Below are 17,618 nucleotides of genomic sequence, written 5' to 3' on the forward strand. Positions count from 1 at the left end.
TTTTGGTGTCTTTCTCTACTTTTCTCTCTCTCCCGCTCCCTCTTTTGTTCTCTGTGCTCGTTAAATGGAACCATGGCCAGCCCAATATTGTTTTTTCTTCAGAGACAGATCTACAGGAACGTTCTGCCGTGGTGCAGAGACAGATGGTGTTGTTTTCTACACAACACCTCTCCCTGCCAGTTCTCACTCACTCACACACACACACACACACACACACACACACACACACACGCACACGCACACGCACACGCACGCGCGCGCGCGCCAGCAACTTGATTAGCTCTCTGGAGCCTATATAGAGAGAGCAGATCAAATCACCCACAAAAAATCATTTATCACATTCATAACATCACTGCATTAGAGCACGCTTCTATTATCTCACATCTTCTCTCTGTCCCTGAGGCCTCCCTCCCTGTCTCCCACTGTTTGGAACACCTCGTCTTCTCCAGACAGACATGGTGTTTTCTCCGGTTGTACTCTGGGTGTTGCTTCGTGTTGCTTAGCGAGAGAGTTGGAGGATTGCAACACTCTGATAATTGATATAATTTGGCACGGCGTCTCTTCTCTCCCCTCACGCGACCAGCACATATGGCAATAATATGTAGACGTTCTCACACACACACACAGGCAGAGAGGCCAGGAAACCAACCACAGGCATATGCTTTTAAAAAGCCACGGACCGTAAAGGGTACTGGGCAGCAGGCACATGTTATTCTTGGGTTTTATACTTGGGGAGGGAAGGAAGGGACCAATCTTACAGTGAGGAGGCTTCGCTCTCAATGGCTGTTAGGAGCGGTAGACTTTGGAACATTTTAGACTAATGCCGACAAATTATGGCAGCAGCTATCTCTTTTGAAAAGTCTGGCGTAATATTTAATTGTATCCCATTGCATGTTCAGTGCAATCTGCTGAGTAGTTGAGGCTGGCTGATGTCAAAGCTGATGTTGCTTTTCAACAGACATGAAGTGGGGAGCAGCAGACACCCTTCTCATTGTCTTACACCCATGGAAAGAAGTTAGGCTAGTCCGCTAGCCCCAGGTTAGTATTTTTCAGAGCAGGCTTTAAGAAAATTTACCAAACTAGAGGTCCATCCCTGGTTCCACCCAAGCACCCCCTCTTCTTTGACTGCCCAAGAACACCTCATTGGAGATTAGCTCTATTAGTTCCATGCCCAGTTAGGTAGAATGAGGTAAACTCTTGGCTTTGCAAAGTTCCATGGCTATTGAGTGCAAACCTGAGCTGATTCCAGACAGACAGACAGAAAGAGGCCAAACAGACATTCAGCTCCCCTGCTTGGTTGCGTTCGGTATGAGGTCATACAGTGAAATGAGCCCAGGACTAATCTAGGTTGTCTGTCTGTCTGGTTCTGTTTGTGAGAAGAGGAGGGATAAACAACATATATGTATGTGTTCAGGGATTGGGCCTTCTCTCTCTCTCTCTTGCACGTTCAGTCCTGTTTCCAGACAGGTCCTCCTCTTCTCTTCTCAGGGAGAAATGGCTGATACGCTCAAGGCAATGAGTAGTGTACGTGTTATGAGAGTAGGGACTATAAAACCGACAAAAATGACTGTACTGTGTATTGTATTGTATTGACTATTTTTCTCCCAATTGTTTCATTGCGTTAATCATTCCTTTGTGACAGTTATTGATGTCTATGGATGTATAACTACTTTGACGTCTACACTCTTAGAAAAAAAAGGTGCTATCTAGAACCTTAAAGGATTCTGTCCGTCTGCATAGGGGAACCCTTTGAATAATCCTTTTTTGGTTGCAGATAGAACCCTTTTTTGCAACCAGGTTAAACCCTTTTTTGGTTCCACGTAGAACCCGTTCTACAGAGGATTCTACATTGAGCCAAAAAATGGTTTTACCTGCAACCAAAAAGGATTATCCTATGGGAACAGCCGAATAACCCTTTTAGATCCCTTTTATCTAAGAGTGAATCCATGCAACACTACTTTGATGTCTTTGCACGCAACACTACTTTGTAGTATTGTTAATACTCTGGGAACCAAATGATTAACAATACTTTAACTTGGAAATGGTATAGCTTTCAAGCAGTTCTTTTGCAAGTCCTGGCTTCACACTTTATTTGTTCTTGTAAAAGTAGATGCTAATTTCTTATTTTTTCCCAACTTTCAAGTCTTTGATAAAAAACATTGCTTATGATTGCAGATAATCCTTAATGAATCTTAAATAATGATGAGTGAGAAAGTTAGAGGTACTAAACTCCTAGGTATAACATTGGATGGTCAATTATCATGGTGAACTCCTATTGACTATGTTGTTGTGAAGATGGGGAGAGGTATGTCCTTGATTACTGTCCGGTAATATGGTCAAATTAAGCAAAGAAAGACCTAGAAAATCTGCAGCTGGTTGAAAACAGAGCAGCACGCCTTGCCGTTACGGTGCATTCAAAAAGTATTCAGACCCCTTGACATTTTTTCCACATTTCGTTACGTTGCAGCCTTATTCTAAAATGTATTAAATTGTTTTTTTTTTCTTCATCAATTTACACACAATACCCCATAATGACAAAGCAAAAACAGGGTTTTTAGAAATGTTTGCTAATTTATATATATATATAAAAAAAACTGAAATATCACATTTACATAAGTATTCAGACAATTTACTCAGTACTTTGTTGAAGCACCTTTGGCAGTGATTACAGAATAGAGTCTTCTTGGGTATGTCGCTACAAGCTTGGCGCACCTGTATTTGGGGAGTTTCTCCCATTCTTCTCTGCAGATCCTCTCAAGCTCTGTCAGGTTGGATGGGGAGTGTTGCTGCACAGCTATTTTCAGGTCAATACAAGAGATGTTTGATTGGGTTCAAGTCTGGGCTCTGGCTGGGCCACTCATAGACAATCAGAGACTTGTCCCAAAATCACTCCTGCATTGTCTTGGTTGTGTGCTAAGGGTCGTTGTCCTGTTGGAAAGTGAACCTTCACCCCAGTCTGGGGTCCTGGGCGCTCTGGAGTTTTTTTCTATCAAGGATCTCTCTGTACTTTGCTCCGTTCATCTTTGCCTCTGTCCTGACTAGTCTCCCAGTCCCTGCTGCTGAAAAACATCCTCACAGCATGATGCTGCCACCGCCATGCTTCCCCGTAGGGATGGTGCCAGGTTTCATCCAGACGTGACGCTTGGCATTCAGGCCAAATAGTTCAGTCTTGGTTTCAGCAGACCAGAGAATCTTGTTTCTCATGGTCTGAGAGTCTTTAGGTGCCTTTTTAACTCCAAGCGGGCTGTCATGTGCCTTTTACTGAGGAATGGCTTCCGTCTGTCCACTCTACTTTAAAGGCCTGATTGGTGGAGTGCTGCAGAGATGGTTGTCCTTCTGGAAGGTTCTTCCATCTCCACAGAGGAACTCTAGAGCTCTGTCATAGTGATCATCTAGTTCTTTGTCACCCTTCTCCCCGATTGCTCAGTTGGCCTTGCGACCAGCTCTAGGAACAGTCTTGGTGGTCCCAAACTTCTTCCCTTTTTATATTTTATTTTTTTATTTCACCTTTATTTAACGAGGTAGGCAAGTTGAGAACAAGTTCTCATTTACAGTTGCGACCTGGCCAAGATAAAGCAAAGCAGTTCGACACATACAACGACACAGAGTTACACATGGAGTAAAACAAACATACAGTCAATAATACAGTAGAAACAAGCCTATATACGATGTGAGCAAATGAGGTGAGATAAGGGAGGTAAAAGCAAAAAAAAGGCCATGGTGGCGAAGTAAATACAATATAGCAAGTAAAACACTGGAATGGTAGATTTGTAGTGGAAGAATGTGCAAAGTAGAAATCCAAATAATGGGGTGTAAAGGAGCAAAATGAATAAATAAAATAAATACAGTAGGGAAAGAGGTAGTTGTTGAAGAATGATGGAGGCCACTGTGTTCTTGGGGACCTTCAATGCTGCAGACATTTTTTGGTACCCTTCCCCAGATCTGTGCCTCGACACAATCCTGACTCGGAGTTCTACGGACAAATCCTTTGACCTCATGGCTTGGTTTTTACTCTGACATGCACTGTCAACTGTGAGACCTTATATAGACAGGTGTGTGCCTTTCCAAATCATATCCAATAAATTGAATTTACCACAGGTGGATTCAAATCAAGTTGTCGAAACATCTCAAGGATGATCAATGGAAACAGGAAGCACCTGAGCTCAATTTCGAGTCTCATAGCAAAGGGCCTGAATACTTATATAAATAAATGAAGTATGTCTTTTTTATTTTTAATAAATGTGCAAACATTTCTAGAAACCCGTTTTTGCATTGTCATTATTGGTTATTGTGTGTAGATTGCTGAAGAAAATGTTTTATTTAATCAATTTTAGAATAAGGCTGTAACGTAACAAAATGTGGCAAAATGGGTCTGAATACTTTCCGAATGCACTGTACAATGTATTTTTTTTAAACACGTTCTTCTAAACAAGCTTTTTCTCTTTTTCTCTCGCTCAGCTAACGGAGTATGGATCTCGGGTTGGTTTAGATAGAGAGAGCAGGTTTGTTGAGTCCCAGTGTCTCTCTGAGTCTCTTCTTTCATATTACCATTTCAAATCACCCTAGAACGGCCTGGAGCTAATTTGGTTTTTCAGGCTTCCACCTCTAATTCTTTCAGACTAATTACAGACGTATTGCCGCAATTAAATTGATGAACTCTGCTGAGCTTGGCACGGTTTCCCAAAGTAAACCCCAACCCTTTCCTCCGACATCTCCTCCTCTCCTTGTTTCAGCACTCGTCCACGGCTCTATATCACTTTTGATTGCTGAGGTGAGGCAGTCAGGCGGAGGCACGGCACTCCGTCTTTCTCCACTAAAGTTTTCCTTTCCTTCCTGCCGTAGTCGTAGTAAACGTTATCACTCAAAATAAATAGCTACGTTACGGTGAATTCTTCGACAGTATCTGTCTCCCTGGTCTTGGCATTCATCATCTGTGGTGACAATGCCAGGAACGTAGAAAGGAGCGGCCAGGGGTCAGGCAGATGTTGCACATGGTGCTGGCTGGGCCGTGTGTGTGTGTGACGTGTGTTTGTGTGTGTGCTGGAGGGAAATGGAGAACCTCTCTGTCTGGAGTTCCAAATACCCAATTTTCAAACAAACAAGCAAACACCATGATCTGAAATAATGTGTTTTGTTTTCCTCTTCCCCCTCTTTGGAAAACTTAAAAATTATGGGTAATGCAACAAACTGGGAACGGTCCTAAGTGTTATGAGTTAATGTTTTAATTGGGCCTGCCAGGCAGCACGGTCAACTGCCCTCCCCATGTTAGATAGGAGGCCGTGGGAATAAGAAAAACATCATGATAAATATAATGAGGTAGGTTATCTAGACCAGACCGTGTGTTAGGGCTGCCTTGCTGGCCTGGGATACTCAGCTCTGCTCACAGTTGTACTACAGTCAGTAGTTTTTTTTCCAGCACATGTGAATGTTTATCTCTATGAAGTGAAGCATATGGGTTGAGGTCCGTTAAGGGCCAAAGGGGTGGTCTCACTCTCTCGCTCTCTCTCTTCTGCGCACTCACACACATGCATGCACACACGCCAAGCTCAGCCAAGTTACTCTCTTTCCCTCCATCCCTCCCTGCCAGAAGACAAATCAGCACTTCATTGTGGTCTCAGGGCTCCGCACACATTTTACGCTAATTTTTTGTCACTCTGCGTATCACAGCTGGGTTTTGCAGTCTCGCAGCCTTTTGCCTACCTAGGCTTAGGCTACATCCCCCTGTATCACATCTGGATGCAATATATCCCGCTCTCATATGGCAAAATTATTTACTTTTAGATCATAATGCTAACTCCAAACAAACTGCATTGCTAAAAGTAGTCTATTTCTTTGTGCCTCTGATTTATTTATTTGTGTGTGTGTGTGTGTGTGTGTGTGTGTGTGTGTGTGTGTGTGTGTGTGTGTGTGTGTGAGCACGCATACACAGACACGTGTGTCTTTCAGTTGTGTTTCCTACGACAAAGACAAAGTAGCGTGAACATATGCCATCATATGTGTGTTTGTGTCTGCTGGCTACGTTCATGACAGGCAGCGACCATACCTCTCCAGCTGTATGCAGCCATTTTGAGACAAATCCTGCACACTAGTGATGACGCACAATAACATTACGTAATCAGTAGATACCATGCATCTTATTGTGTAAGGAGACCATGTGTAAAAATACGGAGCGCACATTGCGAGAGGCCTTGAAATAACGATCGCGGATGGAGTGTCAAAGATGTCTTTTGGCAAAGTTCAGATGGAAGGTTTGAATTTGCAAAAGTCTGCTCTTCGACCCTTTTTCTGTTTGCCTCGAGGCAGGCCTTGACTTTTATTGTCTTGAATTTCTTCTTTCCCCATAAAGTGGATGAGCATGTCAATAGAGCATTGGATTTTATGGGCATATATATCTTTATCAACAAAGAAGTCCTTGTGAGTGGAAGTCTTGAAAACTAACTTCATGCTTCTTAACAGTAAATCACGTCACAGGTCTGATCCACAACTTTTTTCTTTAGCTTTACCATTTTAGATTCTCAGTAACTCTATACATGTATTTCCTTCGGTATCTGCAATAGAAACTGATGAAAGTAATCCAGAGTTATCTGATGTAAATTGGAATAAAAAAAAATAAAAAATCATACCCGCTGATATTAAAGGTAGATTCAGCGACATGACGTAGGTGCAGAAAGTGAGCCGCATAGTGCTCATCTCAATATCTGTCATTTCGCTGAGTCGACCATTAAATCCATGCGTATTGGTCTCTAGAACTACAAATCCTGTAAATCCCCACTCCGTATTATTGTTCCTATGGTCTCTCTCTGTGTTACTGCCACACCAGGTCCATAATGCTAGGGCTAGTCTCTTAGGGCAAGTTTACCCAACGCAGATTAAGCCTAGTCCTAGACTAAAAGTACTTTTAGATTATCTTTAGTCCAGGACTAGGCTTAATATGTGGCTAGGAAACCAGCCCATAGTGTCGTACAGAAACCTACTGTATCACAGTCATTCTGTGGAACCCCTGCCTCCAGCTCTTTTCCTCACAGGCAAAGTGATGTCCCTCTGTGGCTCCTATAGCCCTGAGAAATGGCTGTAGGCTGTTATAACTATGCGTCTTAGTACACCCAATGCCATAGCAGTCTACAGACATGTCTTAGGGGCTATGTCTCCTGATGTACAGTGTCTATCTGTAACATCATTGTGTCTCTCCACCCTCCAGGTATCAGAGAGCTCAGATGTCCACTTCTCTGTGTGTCTGTAAAGCCATAGTGTCTCTCTGGCTGACTGTCTGTATCGTTGTGGTTTCTCTCCTTCCTCCAGGTATCTGAGGGATCTGATGTCTACTTCCTTCCAGGGAACTTCTCCCTCCACTGTCAGGTTCAGAAGGAGGTGCTTCCCCATGGCAACGAGCACCTCCTCAGCTGGGCCACCAAGAAGTACAGAGCCGTCACCTCCTTCTCCGAACTCAAGATCGCCCTGGACATCTACATTAAAGTGGGAGAAGGTGTGTTTTACTTTCAGAGGGAAGTTAGAAATATTTCTGTAAAGGACGCTCTTAGAGGAAGGTGCTACCTATAACCATACAGGGTTCTTTGGCTGCCCCTTCTGTAGGATAACTATTGGTTCCAAGTGGAAGCCTACATCAAAGTGGGAGAAGGTGTGTTTCACTCTGAGAGGCAGGTTAGAAACATTGCCTCAGTCCTAAGGTAGTGCCACATTTCCGTTTCGAATGCCTAGGGAGACGTTTACACCTACCTTCACTAACAGTATATTTTTTCTGCCTCGTGACAGGCCTTTTCTTCCCCACTAAACGTTAATCAAGTGGTTCCCACGCAGTAATTGCCTCTCAATGGAGGCCATTGATAGTCCTGGGACTTACTGGACTCTAGAGAAATAAAACAATCCCAGAGAAGCAGAGCTAACACTCTCTCTGTGTCTCAGAATCACTGGTCAGCTTTCAGTTCCATTTAAAAAGCAAATAGACTTGGCCGGGAGGAAAGGACCTTTTCTTTCTTTTGTAATCTGGCTGTTTGCTTTCCTTGCTTGTCAACTTTTCTTCATTGTCTGTGAGCCCAGAGTCAGTGTAGTGAGGAGGAAGTGACTGATGGAAATGCAGTGCAGGTTTGTGAGAGGGTCTGTGTCTTCGTAGTAGGTTTGTGAGAAGAATCGCTGCTCTGATTGCTAGCTGTAAAATCGCGCCGGAGCAGGAGTTTTTTTGTTAGTTTATCTGCGTTGTTTGTAACTTATTTTTTTAAACTATTTTTGTACATAATGTTGCCACTACTCTCTCTTTTGACCGTAAAATAATTTCTAGACATCAGGACTGTGATTACTCACCACGGGCTACCAGAATCCTTTTTATTATTTTATGACTCTTGACGAGCCCGAGGCGGAGGATATACGGCTCCCTCTGGAACAGGCCCTGACTCCAGTGATCTGTGTGAAGAGGAGTTGGAGAAAGAGAGGCCGGAGGGTGGGCTGCCGTCTGTGGAATAGGCGGCGATTGAATAAACCCCCACTCCCCTCAATTCTGCTAGCAAACATGCAATCTTTGGACAATAAAATAGACAAGTTATTGGGAAGATTAAACTACCAACCGGACATTAAAAACTGTAACATCCTATGCTTCACGGAGTCGTGGCTGAACGACGACAATATCAACATACAGCTGGCTGGTTATACGATGTACCGGCAGGATAGAACAGTGGCATCTGGTAAGACAAGGGGCGGCAGTCTATGTATTTTTGTAAACAACAGCTGGTTTACGATATCTAAGGAAGTCCCAAGCCATTGCTCACCTGAGGTAGAGTTTCTCATGATAAGCTGCAGACCACATTACCTACCGAGAGAGTTCTCATCTATATTCTTTGTAGCTGTTTACATACCACCACAGTCAGAGGCTGGCACTAAGACAGCATTGAATGAGCTGTATTCCGCCAAAAGCAAACAAGATAATGCTCACCCAGAGGCCATGCTTCTCGTAGCCGGGGACTTTAATGCAGGGAAACTAACATCAGTTTTTACCTCATTTCTATCAACATGTTAAATGTGCAACCAGAGGGAAAAAAACTCTGGACCACCTATACTCTACAGATGCATACAAAGCTGTCCCTTGCCCTCCATTTGGCAAATCTGACCATAATTATGTCCTCCTGATTGTGACTAGATCAATAAAAAAGTGGTCAGATGAAGCAGATGTTAAGCTACAGGACTGTTTTGCTAGCACAGACTGGAATATGTTCCGGGATTCCTCCAATGTCATTGAGGAGTACACCACATTTGTCATTGGCTTCATCAATAAGTGTATCGATGACGTCATACCCACAGTGACCGTACATACATACCCCAACCAGAAACCATGGATTACAGGCAGCTACCGCATTGAGCTAAAGGCTAGAGCTGCCGTTTTCAAGGAGCCAGGAAGCGTATATCCCACTATGCCCTCCGATGAACCATCAAACAGGCAAAGAGTCAATACAGGACTAAGATCAAGTCTTACTACACCGCCTCTGACGCTCGTCGGATGTGGCAGGGCCTGCAAACCATTACAGACTACAAAGGGAAGCAGAGCCAAGAGCTACCCAGTGACCAGAGTCTACCGGATGAGATAAACTACTTCTATGCTTGCTTCGAGGCAAATAACACTGAAACATGCATGAGAGCACCAGCCTGTACCGGAAGAGTGTGATCACGCTCTCCGCAGCCGTTGTGACTAAGACCTTTAGACAGGTCAACATTCACAAGGCCGCAGGGCCAGCGGATTACCAGGACATGTACTGCGAGCATGCTCTGACCAACTAGCAAGTGTCTTCACTGACATTTTCAACCTGTCCGAGTCTCTAATACCAACATGTTTTAAGCAGACCACCATTGTGCCTGTGCCCAAGAACCTTAAGGTAACCTGCTAAATGACTACCGACCCGTAGCACTCACGTCTGTAGCCATGAAGTACTTTGAACGGCTGGTCATGGCTCACATCAACATCATCATCCCAGAAACCCACTCCAAGTTGTATATCGCCCCAACAGATCCACAGATGATGCAGTGTCTATTGCCCTCCACACTGCCCTTTCCCACCTGGACGGAAGGAACACCTATGATGGGAATACTATTCATTGACTACAGCTCAGCATTCAACACCATAGTGCCCTCAAAGCTCTTCAATAAGCTAAGGACCCTGGGACTAAACACCTCCCTCTGCAACTGGATCCTGACGGGCCACCCCCAGGTGGTAAGGGTAGGTAACAACACATCCGCCACGCTGATCCTCAACACAGGGGCCCCTCGGGTGCGTGCTCAGCCACCTCCTGTACTCCCATTTCACTCATGACTGCACGGCCAGGCACGACTCCAACACCACCATTAAATTTGCAGATGACACAACCGTGGTATGCCTGATCACCGACAACGACGAGACAGCCTATAGGGAGGAGGTCAGAGACCTGGCAGTGTGGTGCCAGGACAATAACCTCTCCCTCAACGTGATCAAGACAAAGGAGATGATTGTGGACTACAGAAAAAAGAGGACAGAGCATGCCCCGATCCTCATTGACGGGGCTGCAGTGGAGCAGGTTGAGAGCTTCAAGTTCCTTGGTGTCCACATCACCAACAAACTAACATGGTCCAAGCACACCATGACAGTCGGGAAGAGGGCACGACAAAACCTATTCCCCCTCAGGAGACTGAAAAGATTTGGCATGGGTCCTTAGATCCTCAAAAGGTTCTACAGCTTCACCATCAAGAGCATCCTGACTGGTTACATCACTGCCTGGTATGGCAACTGCTCGGCCTCCGACTGCAAGGCACTACAGAGGGTAGTGCGAACGGCCCAGTACATCACTGGGGCCAAGCTTCCTGCCATCCAGGACTTCTATACCAGCCAAAGATCCCAGCCACCCTATTCATAGACTGTTCTCTCTGCTACCACATGGCAAGCGGTACCGGAGCGCCAAGTCTAGGTCCAAGAGGCTTCTAAACCGCTTCTACTCCCAAGCCATAAGACTGTTGAACATCTAGTGAAATGGCTACCCAGACTATTCACATTGCCACCCCCCTCTCTACACCACTGCCACTCTCTGTTGTCATCTATGCATCTTCACTTTAATTAACTCTACCTACATGTACATATTACCTCAACTAACCGTTGCCCCCGCACACTGACTCTGTACCGGCACAGAGTTTTTTACTGGGACTGTTTCAAGTCTCCAAGCAGTTTTGGTCCAACACACAAAGGAGGGATCCATTTATGGTATTCTTTCCTTCTTAAAACTATAATCCTTAGTTGCTACATCCATTTCTGGAATTATAAATAAAAAAATATATATATACCCATTGATTCTTGAAGACTGTAACTTAGAAATGCCTCATGAGCTTAGTTACACTTTCATACCCCATCAGAACCCAAAATATGAGCTTATGTAAACATAAGAAAACACTTCATAGCCTCGAAAACATGTTTAAAATGATACTTTTGATATCACGGATGGTCAGTCCATCCATAGGTCTGTCTATGAATTTGAGCGTGGTTACATTTCTCCGGGCCCATCCCTCCGCTTTTTAACTAAACAGGGATGGAGAATCACTTTGTTATTGTTTCTACTAAAGATTCTAGCTTTAACCCCTTGATCTACCAGTAAACAAGATAATAAGGGCCTTGTTCCTTAACTTGTCTGTAAGAAGACCACTTCTGAGAAGCAGAGTTTGTGGTAAACCTAACTGGAAGGCATTAATGGGTATAGCAAATGTCAACTGTTCTTTGACAACTGTAAGCTGTGAGTGGAGACAAAATGCAAGAGCTGTCTCCTCTCCACCGGGCAGTAGAGTTACTGTAGCAGGGACTAAGGCTGTTTGAAGTTGAGGGCTTTCCTCCACGGATGTTGTGTGATTGATCCATTGAAGCCATGCTTCACTCTTTCCTTCACTTCATCACTCCCCACTGGTCCTTTGTAAACCGAACCGACAGCACGTCCAACTTCATCCTACGTCAACATCCAGATAGATAGGGCACCTCATTTCTAATGACTATCTTTCAACTGCATGACAGTATCACTGTGACTGCCAGGAGTAGAGTCCTGGCTCTGTTACACATTACAGCTGGGGTATGTACTGTTCTCTCCATGTAATCAATCATTTTCGAGGAAAACAGAGTGTGTGGTTGCTTAGCCTTGAAGCAGTCATCTATTCAGCCACTCTCTCTGTCATTAGACACTGTGGCTTGGCGAAGGCCCAACGTGCCATGTTTACCTCAGTCCCCCCCCCCCATCTCTCTCTGGTACTTTTTCATGAGGCTGGACAGATTTCCGCTTTGTGTCCTAACCAGGTACTTAAAACAAGCAAGAGGGGGGCACGAGTGGGTCGAGGGAGGAAGATTCCAACCTCTTTAGTTTATATTGTCCAAGACCTTGTTTGCCAAATAAGGAAGCATCTGGGCTTAACTTTTCATGTTTTGTACAAGACTGAGAAGAGGATCGCATGCCCCGACAGTTGGATGGAGAATAATAACATTTGAGTAAATAAATGGTAGTAATTTAGAATGGTGGGAAACCTGACAGGAATGACTGATTGGACGTGTTTATGACGGCTATTGTTCAACATGTCTTTTCATTTTCCCAGAAACATGAATCATAGTGTTCAATGCAAAAGCTGTCTGTATGTCCCTGTCTTTTACCAGCAACCCCAAAGTGTTCGGATATCTCAAAACGTTGGCTGAGCAGTAATGTAAATACCTCACCCATTTCCTCATGAGGATTAATCCTGAAAGAAAAGAAAAACTTGCACACTGCACTTGCCAGTATCACTTCAGTATATTAAGTTTGCATATTAACCTTGACTGCCTCCACCGGAACTTCTTGCTCGTGAGGATTAATCAAGTTTAATCACATCACCTCCAGTGTTCGAATTATACAATGAGTCATAGTCTCATCTCATAATCTCATCTAATCACCCTCTTCTTTCATCTTCCAGACCCAGTGTTCTCAGATACCTGTAAGATTGACAACAAGTTCCTGTCTCTGAACTACCTAGCTGGCTACGTGGAGCCCCAGCCTTCTAAAGGCTGTGTCCTGTCTGGACCAGACCAGGACCAAGAGGTCCACATCATTGAGCTGAAAGCACCCAACTCCAGCAGGTCAGTACTGTAAACCAACACAACCATAACACAACCATAACACAACCAGAACTCCAGTAGGTCAGTACTGTAGCCCACCACCAGAACCAAAACATAGTCCAACCCAAATAAAACGCACATTTATCCAGTTTAGGCTGGGTTCCTGGACACAGATTAAGCCTAGTTCTGGACCAAAGAACACTTTCAATGGAGATTCTCTATTGAACATGCTTTTAGTCCAGCAGTGGGCTTAATCTGTCTCTGGTAATCTGGCCCTTTATGTCAATCACACTAACTCTAAATATAAACCTTAGTGATCTCAGTGTAATTTCCCTATTACAAGAGGTCAGGATGGTTTCTCTCTTCAGGATGGTTTCTCTCTAGTCTCACTGGTAGTCTGTGTTGGATATCAAGGAAGAGTAGGATAATATTGACCTTTTGAGGTTTATCTCAGACTCAAATTCTGAGGGTGCCTCCCAAATGGCATCCTATTGCCAAGGGCACTACTTTTGACCAGAGGTCCATGGACCCACGGTAAGCCACTTTGATGAACATAAAGGCTTTTAAATATGCTTTTGTAACCCTTTCCAGCTTTATGCAAGTCAACCATTATTAATCTTAGGTCTTCTGAGATCTCTTTTGTTCGAGGCATGGTTCACATCAGGCAATGCTTCTTGTGAATAGCAAACCCAAATTTTGTGAGTGTTTTTTACAGGGCAAGGCAGCTCTAACCAACATCTCCAATCTCGTCTCATTGATTGGACTCTAGGTTAGCTGACTCCTGACTCCAATTAGCTTTTGGAGAAGTCATTGGCCTAGGGGTTCACATACTTTTGCCATCATACACTGTGAATGTTTAAGTGATGTATTCAATATAGTGGTGGTCCTTCTGTAGCTCAGTTGGTAGAGCATGGCGCTTGTAACGCCAGGGTAGTGGGTTCGATTCCCGGGACCACCCATACGTAGAATGTATGCACACATGACTGTAAGTCGCTTTGGATAAAAGCGTCTGCTAAATGGCATATTATTATTATATTATTATTAGACAAGATAAATACAATCATTTGTGTGTTATTAGTGTAAACACACTATGTTTGTCTAATTTGATGACCAATTTATGCAGAAATCCAGGTAATTCCAAAGGGTTCACATACTTTGTCTTGCCACTGTAAGTATTAAGACCCTTTACTCAGTACTTTGTTGAAGCACCTTTGTCAGCAATTACAGCCTTGAGTCTTCTTGGGTATGACGCTACAAGCTTGGCACACCTGTATTTGGGGAGTTTCTCCCATTCTTCTCTGCAGATCCTCTCGAGCTCTGTCAGGTTGGATGGGAAGCGTTGATGCACAGCTATTTTCAGGTCTCCAGAAATGTTATAGAACAGGCTCAGGCTGGGCCACACAAGGACATTCAGAGACTTGTCACAAAGCCACTCCTGCCTTGTCTTGGCTTTGTGCTTAGGGTCGTTGTCCTGTTGGAAGGTGAACGTTCACCCCAGTCTGAGGTCCTGAGTGCTCTGGGGCAGGTTTTCATCTAGGATCTCTCTGTACCTTGCTCCGTTCATCTTTCCCTCGATCCTGGCACCTCTCCCAGTCCCTATCGCTGACAAACATCCCTACAGTATGATGCTGCTACCACCATGCTTCACCGTAGGGATGGTGCCAGGTTTGCTCCAGATGTGACGTTTGACATTCAGACCAAAAAGTTCAATCTTAGTTTCATCAGACCAGAGAATCTTGTTTCTCATGGTCTGAGAGTCCTTTAGGTGCCATTTGGCAAACGCCAAGCGGGCTGTCATCTGCCTTTTACTGAGGAGTGGCTTCCGTCTGGCCACTCTACCATAAAGGCCTGATTGGTGGAGTGCTGTAGAGATGGTTATCTTTCTGGAAGGTTCTCACATCTGCACAGAGGAACTCTAGAGCTCTGTCAGAGTGACCATCGGATTCTTGGTCACCTCCCTGACCAAGGCCCTTCTCCCCCGATTGATGCTTTTGGCCTGGCGGCCAGCTCTAGGAAGAGTCATGGTGGTTCCAAACGTCTTCCATGTAAGAATGATGGAGGCCACTGTATTCTTGGGGACCTTAAATCATGCAAACATGTTTTGGAACGCTTCCCCAGTACTGTGCCATGGCACAATCCTGTCTCAGAGCTTCACGGACAATTCCTTTGTTCTGATTGCTTGGTTTTAGCTTTGACATGCACTGTCAACTGTGGGACCTTATATAGACAGGTGTGTGCCTTTCCAAATCATATCCAATCTATTGAATTTACCACAGGTGGACTCCAAACAAGTTGTACAATCATCTCAAGGATGATCAATGGAAACAGGATGCACCTGAGCTCAATTTCGAGTCTCATAGCAAAGGGCCTGAATATACTATACTACATTATTCTTAAAACCTGTTTTCACTTTATCATTATGGGGTATTGTGTGTAGATCGATAAGGAAAATGTTTTATTTAAGCCATTTTAGAATTACGTAACGTAACAAAATGAGGAAAATGTCAAGGGGTCTGAATACTTTCCAAATGCACTGTATATAGTGTACGTTGGCAACCATTTGGGACGCAACTTCTCGTGGACTGTAGTCTGTATTTCCAGTCTGCCGGGTGATGGCCTCACTCTCCCAGCGGTGTGATTACTCTGTATATGTATTAGGAGCCCAGAAATACAGGGAATATGGCAATCGTGATGTATTTCACCATACGGCTGCTATGTGGTCTGGTCTGCCACGCACATGTCTTCCTTTTTCTGGGAAGACTTCCAGTTTCTTAATCAGTTGGCCAGACAGTGGGAAGACATGTAAATACTGAGTGTTTTGGGTCTTCCAAAACTCTTATGGCTCTCTCCTGGCTGGCTTTCTTTTCCCTTCTCTCTCTCTCTCTGTCTCTCTATTTCCCTCCCTGAGCAGTGCGTTCCAGGTGGATGTGATTGTGGACCTGAGACCACTGGAGGCAGATGTTCCATTGAAACGTAACGTCGTGCTGCTGCTGAAGTGTGAGAAGTCTGTCAACTGGGTCATCAAGGCTCACAGCGTCATCGGCAAACTGGACGTGGTGGTACGTAACGCTGAATCTGAACGCTGCGGAGAAATATTTAGTTTCTAAATAAAAAAAACACTTATATTTTCAGTAACAGCTTGAGAAAGTGGAAAGTGCAAACTGGACTTGGGTGGTGCGTGACTCAAACCGTCGCTCTGAACGTAACAAAAAACAGCCCTTCTATTCATGGAGTGCATGGAGTTCATGTCGCTTCATGCCATTTGTTATGTACTTTCTCAAGCTGTTCTCTGCCATAGTGGTGCCCGGAAGTCTAGTTGTGCCCAGTCATTCTGAATGGGGGCTATTGACTGTTACGTCTAAATGTCACCCATAGTGGCCTGGAAATACGATCAATCTGACGACATCACAATGATGAACAAAAGGTTTTTCTACTACTGATTTGCCTCCTTTTGAAATGATTTTGTATTTCCCAGCCACTGTAATGCCATTGTGCTAAAATCATCATCAGCTCCAATTGACAATGCTCAGTTGGGCGTCAGTCCTGAAACGAATGTTCAAAGCAAGAGGGACAACACGTGCAGCTCATGAATAATAGGAAGGTGCTGCTTTGACCGAAATAAACCATTTTTTCAGTAGTTGCACTTTATTTAATGGACAACTCCAGAGACCCAAGACTCCATTCCACAGGTTTCTAGCAAACCAAGTGGCAAGACTGCTATTGAGCGTTTTCTTGTCTATTGAGTAGTTCAACTTTCAGATGTTAACTGCCAAGATCTTTTTTCACTGTCTGAGTAACGCATCACAATCAGAGGAGGTTGGTGGCATCTTAATTGGGGAGGACGGACTCGTGGTAATGGCTGGAGTGGAATGAGTCGAATGGATTCAAGTACATCAAACACCTGGTTTCCACGTGTTTGATGCCATTCCGTTAGCTCCGTTCCAGACATTATTATGAGCCGTCCTCCCCTCAGCAGCCTCCACTGATCACAATGGCACAAATGGTATTTGGGGAGACAGGCAGAGGATCCATGTCACAACACATGACTAGACAGGCACAGCGGACAGACGGGCATGTCCCCACTTTTCGCTGCTGACCGATACATTTGTCACAATCCGAGGAGTGTTGAAGTGGCACCTGGTTTCAGCCTGCCTGCAGGGGAGGGAGCGAGGGATGGAGGGATAAAGAGATGAACTGTGAAATATCATGCTGACAGCTCCAAGGGTTGTCATCGTATTGAATGAGGAGGGGAGAGGGGGAAGAGAGGAGGAGGGGAGAGGGGGAAGAGAGGAGGAGGGGAGAGGGGGAAGAGAGGAGGAGGGGAGAGGGGGAAGAGAGGAGGAGGGGAGGCGATACGATATATTTTCATAGGCCAGGTTCACACAAACTGTATTTTCATTGTGCTCACAGCCTCGCACAGCCTGACCTGTTTGCCTTCCATCATAATGTGAATGATGAGCGTTGCTGGCTTCAGGCCCTGTTTGTATCCTAAATAGCACCCTAATTCCCCATCTATGTGGATTGCATTGCAAAA

The 17,618-nt window shown here is 44.6% G+C and overlaps 1 protein-coding gene across 2 annotated transcripts in view; it reads left to right on the plus strand.

Annotated features, from left to right (window-relative positions):
* LOC118358997 (transforming growth factor beta receptor type 3) overlaps positions 1-17,618 on the plus strand; it is a 139,534-nt gene that overhangs the window by 80,363 nt on the left and 41,553 nt on the right. For both annotated transcript variants that reach the window (XM_035737104.2, XM_035737103.2), the window contains exons 5-7: positions 7,300-7,483; positions 12,943-13,105; positions 15,996-16,143. In XM_035737104.2, coding sequence (XP_035592997.1) covers positions 7,300-7,483; positions 12,943-13,105; positions 15,996-16,143 — 495 coding nt within the window. The remainder of the gene's footprint in view (positions 1-7,299; positions 7,484-12,942; positions 13,106-15,995; positions 16,144-17,618) is intronic.

The sequence above is a fragment of the Oncorhynchus keta genome, chromosome 26 (assembly GCF_023373465.1).
Source record: "Oncorhynchus keta strain PuntledgeMale-10-30-2019 chromosome 26, Oket_V2, whole genome shotgun sequence".
Classification (NCBI taxonomy): domain Eukaryota; kingdom Metazoa; phylum Chordata; class Actinopteri; order Salmoniformes; family Salmonidae; genus Oncorhynchus; species Oncorhynchus keta.